Source organism: Mustela erminea, chromosome 5 (assembly GCF_009829155.1).
Source record: "Mustela erminea isolate mMusErm1 chromosome 5, mMusErm1.Pri, whole genome shotgun sequence".
Classification (NCBI taxonomy): domain Eukaryota; kingdom Metazoa; phylum Chordata; class Mammalia; order Carnivora; family Mustelidae; genus Mustela; species Mustela erminea.
In genome coordinates this window covers 32,526,874-32,533,162 of record NC_045618.1, presented here as the reverse complement: position 1 = coordinate 32,533,162, position 6,289 = coordinate 32,526,874, and the positions used below count along the sequence as shown (strand labels likewise).

The following is a 6,289-nucleotide window of genomic DNA, read 5'->3' as shown; positions in this document are numbered from 1 at the left end:
TTTGTCTGCGCCCTGCTTCCCTGGACCGGGGCCGAGCGACGCCGGTGGGCGCGCGGGCCCGGCGGTCCGGGCGGGCCCCGGCCCTTCCCGGGGAAGCGCGCGGCGAGGGCGGCCCGGCCTGGAAGCCGGAGGTCAGAGGCGGCGCGGTGGGCCCCCTCCCACGGGAGCCGCGCCAGGTCCCAGCAAGAGCCGGGCGGGATCGCTATTGTTTTTGGCGAGCACATAAATCCCCGCGCCGACCCTCTGCGCACCCAGGTTTCCTCCCGGAGGCCATTCGGTTTCCTCTGAGGCCCTATATAGAGGCCCTGGGCCCAGGCTGAGGAGAGGTGCGATCCCGCTCCGGCCTCCTGGACAAGCCCGAGCTTCGAGCGCCTCTCGCCCCCAGTCTCCGCAGCCCGAGGTGTCAGGGGAGGTGAGAAAGGGAGCGATTTCTCCCTGGGGCGAGGAGCCCGCGGCTGGGGCGCGCATGGACTAGGGGCTGCGGCGAGCCGGCTGCCGCGGCGAGGAGGAGGAGGATCCGCTTCTCCGGGGTTTCCCTGACGCCAGCAGCAGCGCCCGGCGCGCGCGCCCCGCTCCCGTCCGCGGCTCCGGGGGGAGGGGGAGGGGAGCGCCGCCGCGGCCGGCTAGGCGGCAGCCGGGATTGGAGCAGGGGCGGGCCGCGCACGGAGCCGAGGGGGTGCGGGCGAGGGAGGCGCGCGCTTGCGCGTGCGCGGGTGTGCGCGCCCCGGGCCCCCGCCCCCCACCCCCGCCGCCTGCGGTCTCCGCCCCCCTCGCGCTGGTGTGTGGAGCCGGAGTCGGCGGCGGGTGGCGGCGCCTGGAACCTGGAGACCGACCGCCCCCCACCCGCCCCGACTCAACCCGGGCCCGGAATGTACTGACTCTCCCCCCTCTCTGCTCTCCTCCCCTCTCCGCCCCCCTGCAGGAGGGAGGCGCCCCCGAGTCTCCCCTCCCGCGAGAGGGGCCGCGCGGGCCGGGCCGGGCGGAACAGTGGCGGCTGCGGCCGCGGGAGCCGAGCCTGCAGCGAGGGACCGGCTGAGGCGCGCGGGAGGGAAGGAGGCGAGGGCTCCGCGGCGCTGCCGCTGCCGCCGCCGCTGCCGCCGCTCGCGGGGCAGAGATGGCGGCGGAGCGGGGAGCCCGGCGACTCCTCAGCACCTCCTCCTTCTGGCTCTGCTGCTTGCTGCTGCTCGGGCGTCCGGCGCCCACCGCGGCCGCCAGGAGCGGCTCCCCGCCGCAGTCCCCAGGTAAGCGGGGGCGCGGGCCCCGGAGGCGCGGGGTGGGGGCGGGGGCGCGGCACCCGAACCGCATCGGTGGCTGCGGTGTTTTTGTTTAGGATCCTGGAGGAAACGTGCAGGAACTTCTCTGCCTCGGCTCGGGTTGCCAAAGAGAAAGGGGGTAGCGCGGGGTGGAGAGTGAAGTAGGCGGGCGAGGGTGCCGCCGGGGGAGGGGCGGCCGCGGGGGCGCGTCGGGGGCTCCCGGGTCTAGTTCTGCGCTTTGTACCCGGAGGCAGGTTCACCCCTCGCCTCCCTCCCCTCCCCCAGGCTCATCCCACTTGTAAGAGTGGGACATTCTTGTGCTCACACAAGCACCAGTAGAGGCCACTACACACCTCATTAAATAAACAATCGCACGGCCAATTCATTAATTTTCAGGAAAGGAAGGGGGAGGAGGGGCTCGAACTCCGCATTCCCTGGCTAGGGATTTCCCTGCCGAGGTCCCAGGGAAGCGCTGGCAGATCTCGAGGGACACCTCGTGAGGGGATGGTAGCCCCGAGGCTGCGGAAGAGAGAGGGTGTCTGAGGGGCACAATTGCCCCCTCACAACCGCTAGTGTTGACTTAACGATGAGGGCGCCTTGGAGAACCGCTCCAACTGATTATATCTGTTAGTGTTTCCGTTATGAAATGCTGCTGCTTTCCTGGGGATTACAACTCTATTTACAGCCTGGTAACTGCTCTTAACCTAGGGAATTGTCTGAGCACCGGATTTTAAGTACTCTATGTTTCCGAGTGGCAATGTATGTATTCAGCCCGAAAAGCGCTTTTCAGGTGTTATTTTTAAATATCATAGATTATTGAAATTACCTGCGTCCCTGTTTAAGGAGGCCAATGAACAGACGCCAAGCCTGCCTGTTAGAAGACCTTACAGGGTAGTTGAGGAGCGGGACACACTCAGCAGTTGAAGGGCAAATTAGCATGTAATCTGACTAAATTGTTTGACCAAGGTGGTGTATTGTAAAACTTGACAAAACTCTCATCTACTAGTATGAGATCTGAAATTTTTGCACTTGAACGTCATCTGTTCAGGCACAGTGGCAGCTTTTAACCCCCAAGCCTTTACTTGTTTTTCGGATTCATACTGAATAATACTTAAAATCACACTGCAAATGTAACTTGACTGATAAACTTTCTTTTGATTTTCTTGCAGAGTGTTATTAGCTCAAAAGAAAACCTTTAAACCTGAATACCAGTGAGCTTTATCTAAACAGCCATATATAAACAATAGCGTTTTAGTATCAAACCTACCCTTGCACATTCAGCCTATACCTGGGTTAGAATACACATTTTGGGCCTGAAATGGAGGTTTACTGATCCACCCTTTCTAGTTTTGTGGATGGGCAAGAGAAATGTAACTATTTTGGAAGACAGATACCTTCATACTCATAATTTTATATGTCGTTCCTATTATGTTTGTTTTAAGTAATTGGTGGAGATTCTTTAGAATTTTGTCAGGAATTCTGTAAGTAAATAAAATGCTAATAATTTTATTAGGTTAATAAAAGTCATGTAAGCAGTCTCTTAGAAGTGGTTGAAACATGTATTTCAACACTGATTCAATTGATGGCTTTTATTTTGTGACGGTGAGGTGCAGGCATTGCTTAAATGTGTGTCCTGCTTTCATGGAGCTTCCAGTCTGGTGAACGGGTAGAAAAGATCTGTTAAACTACCAATTATGTAATTAAGCACTAGAAAGGAAAAGAATGGGTTTTGAGAAAGGGTATACTGCCAGGACCCAATCTAGTCTGGGTGTCAGGGTGTTGGAAAAGTGAGATCCGAAGGGGGAGGAGGTCTGGAGGTGGGGAGGCTCATAGCTAAGTCTGGAGGCTTAGTGGTATAAGTAGAGACTAGAGCACGTATCTTGATTCCTGGTTCAAAGTACTTTGCATATGCCATCCTGCTTTATTTCTCATTTCTGCAATAAGAAGGGGCTGGTCAGTTCTGTTATAAGCTGCAGGGAGATGGAGGAAACGGAGAACTGAGTTAAGTGGCAACTGAAACAAGGGGTCGGTAGATCCCGTGTCATTTGTCAGTGGTTTTAATTTTTTATTTTTGTGAAGGGGTAGACGCAAACCTTTCTGTGGGGGATTACAGTGAGTAGGTGGTAGGGTGATGGAGGTATTTGGTAGAAAATGGAGAAAATTAGGGTGTGGGACAGTGGGATAAATGTAGTGGTTTTCCAGTTTAGGGTAGACTTTGAGGAGGACAAAGGAGGGAGATGAACTAGTGATGAAAAATGGTCAGCTGTAGAGGGTTGGAAATGATTAGGCACACTGGCTGGTTTTAGGAAGGAAGGAGGGGAAGATTTCTGAGAATGAGTAGGGACATTGGGAAAGAAGTCAGGACAGAGCAGTCTGCCTGTGCTGTGCAAGGCTTCTCTAATCAGAGTGAGGGCTAAGGAATGGTGATGCGGTAGAATTGAGATGCAAGAATGGGAAAAGTAGGGAAGTCAGTATTGAGAGGTCAGATGAAATCAGTTTGAATTTAAAGTAGACCAGATGGCACCTGGGTGGCTCAGTTGGTTAAGCTACTGCCTTCTATTCAGTCCCAGGGTCAAGTCCTGCATCAGGCTCCCTAACGTTACCCCTCTCATGCTCTCTCTCCCTCATTCTCTCTCTCAAATAAATATATAAATAAAATCTTAAAAAAAAAAATGAAGTAGACTAGATGAGCTATTTCCAGTTTCTTCAGTAACTTTCTATATGCCAAGAGCAGAATTAGTGAAGTTTTAATCTTGTGTTGGTTTTTTTATGAGTTACATGAAATATGTAGAAACCTTTTAAAAAACTTTACTAGAGTAATTGAATATTCTATTCCTTGGTCAGAATGCAAAAAAGTGTTGGGGCAATGTCGTAATGATGGTGAGGCTAACCTTATTCTAGCCTTCAGGGGTGTACTGTAGCTACATTTCTCCTTTATGGGAACAATCCTCTTGTCAACATCCCACATGGATGTCACTATCTGTCTGAATCATTGACTTGATGATGTGATTTGTTACCTCACAGGGTGGTCTGTTCCTGTTTTGAATAACTTTTGCCAGTAAACACCGCTTTATGCTGCACTTTTAACTTTAATTTTCAACCTTCCCACTCTTCTTGATTTTTTTCCCCCCTTTTCTCACCTTTTTCGGCATCACTCTATTAATTCATCTTTTGTGATCAGTTCATTATTTGTTATTCAGGTTTTTCTTTCACTCCCTTCTTAAATGTTGGCATCAAAGATGATCTCCTGTCTTGTCTTTATTGCTGCCTGTAAGCTAATGACTGTCCTGTCCACTCTTCTTTATGTGCCATTCAGTAGCTTCTCTGAATAGGCACCTTACGTTACACAAGAACAAAGGTAAACTCATGTTTGCTCCCCTTCCCTCCTCCTTCACTCATCCCCTTTCTGTAGACAATAACAAACCAATTCCTGGCCCTGGGCTCTCACATTTTTGAATGATTGCATACACTTGTCTTCCTGCATTACCTGTTTTGGGCATCTCTGTGCGCCATTCACCCAAGCTGAGATCTAGAAGTCATCCTGGATCCTCCCCTTTCTCTCATTCTTATAGCCCATACTTCTATTTGGTTTTTACCTCCTAGATATTTCTTGAATCTGAATCTTTTCATCATCATCCCCACCTAGACTAACAATAGTAGCTTTGTAATTCATCTCTTTATCTCTGCTCTTACCCTGCAGACATCTGTCTTCCCACCGGAATGAGTTTTCCTATGTCCTTTTCTGAGTATGCCATACTTCTACTTAAAATATCTTATTAGTGTTCCACAGCTTGAGTGTCAGAGTCCTTGGCATGAGGATCGTGAGGCCTTTTGTGTTCTTTACCACTGGCCTCTCCCATCCTGAATTTAAAGCCTCATCTCTTGGCACCTCTAATGTGTATACCTGGTGTTCCACCGCTTTGGGTTTATTGCAGAGCTTCATGTCCCCATGCCTTTGACATGCTGTCCCTCCTCCTTTTCCTCCTCTTCCTCCTCCTCCTCCTCCTGCTGCTGCTTCTTCCCCCTCCTTCCCTCCCCCTCTCCTTTTTCTTCTTCTTTGTCCTTTCTTCCTGTTAATGCCACTTCTCACCTTGTCTACTTCTGAGATTCCTGTTCATTATTCAGTGAGTTTTTCTCTGCTATTCCCCTGCCCAAAGAGAGTTAGAGTTGTTATTAGCTGTGTTCTCATAGCTTTCCAAGTACTTGTCACTTTGAAGTCTCACGTCACTTACTTTCTTGACTTCTCAACTTTTCTGGACCTCTTGACGATTGGGACTTCTCTTATTTACCTTTTGTGTACCTGGTGTAGCAGAAGCATCTGGAACAGAGTGGATAACTGGTAAATGCTGATTGAATGTTGAATTGGCTTTGTTTTTATCCTTTAGGGCCATATATATGCACAAGTCTGATTTCTTTGTGTGATGGCCTTTCACACGTTTAATGACAACATTTGTGTATGTGCAAGTATGCCACTTTCCCTTCCTTATCTAAGTGAGTTACCCTTTGTTCCTTCAGCCACTCTTCACATTACTTACTTTTCTGATCCTTTGTGAACTTGGCCATCCTCACCTGGATATGCTGCAGTTTTAATGTTTATTAGTTTTGTCGCCTTTGGAAAGATGAGTGATTTTACTGAGTCTTCTGTAGACAGAGACTGATACCCTGCTCTGCTTGCCTAACAGGATGAGGTATAAAAGAATTTCTAGATTTCCAGGCAGAATGTTCAAAGGACATAAGAAATGTGGCTATTCTTACCTAGCACACTGTATGAAAATTAGTATGTGATGTGGGATAGTGAAAAAAGACCTAGGATATGTGGCAGAGGATTTGGGATTCACTCATGGTCCATAGCTCCTCTTGTATCTGTTGAGGGCTGTAGGTAACCTTGCTTACCTAAATGGATTGTCAGCAAAATGAAATATAAAACTGCTTATAAACTGTAAAGTGCTGTATCTTTGTGGGATGGTTTTATCATTTCTTTTTGAAACTTCAAAAAATACTATAATTCTATTAAACTTTTTGGAAGTGTAGATTTT

General features: G+C 49.9%; 1 protein-coding gene across 8 annotated transcripts in view; it reads left to right on the top strand.

The window, feature by feature from the left end:
* The first annotated feature begins 326 nt into the window (after nt 1-326).
* Nucleotides 327-6,289, top strand: part of NEO1 (neogenin 1) — a 234,041-nt gene continuing 228,078 nt past the window's right edge. For 7 of the 8 annotated variants that reach the window (XM_032342523.1, XM_032342525.1, XM_032342521.1 and 4 more), the window contains exon 1: nt 750-1,241. In XM_032342523.1, coding sequence (XP_032198414.1) covers nt 1,115-1,241 — 127 coding nt within the window. In that variant the 5' untranslated portion in view covers nt 750-1,114. Of the gene's footprint in view, nt 413-749; nt 1,242-6,289 lie in introns of those variants that run through there. The other variant, XM_032342518.1, reaches the window with a different exon arrangement.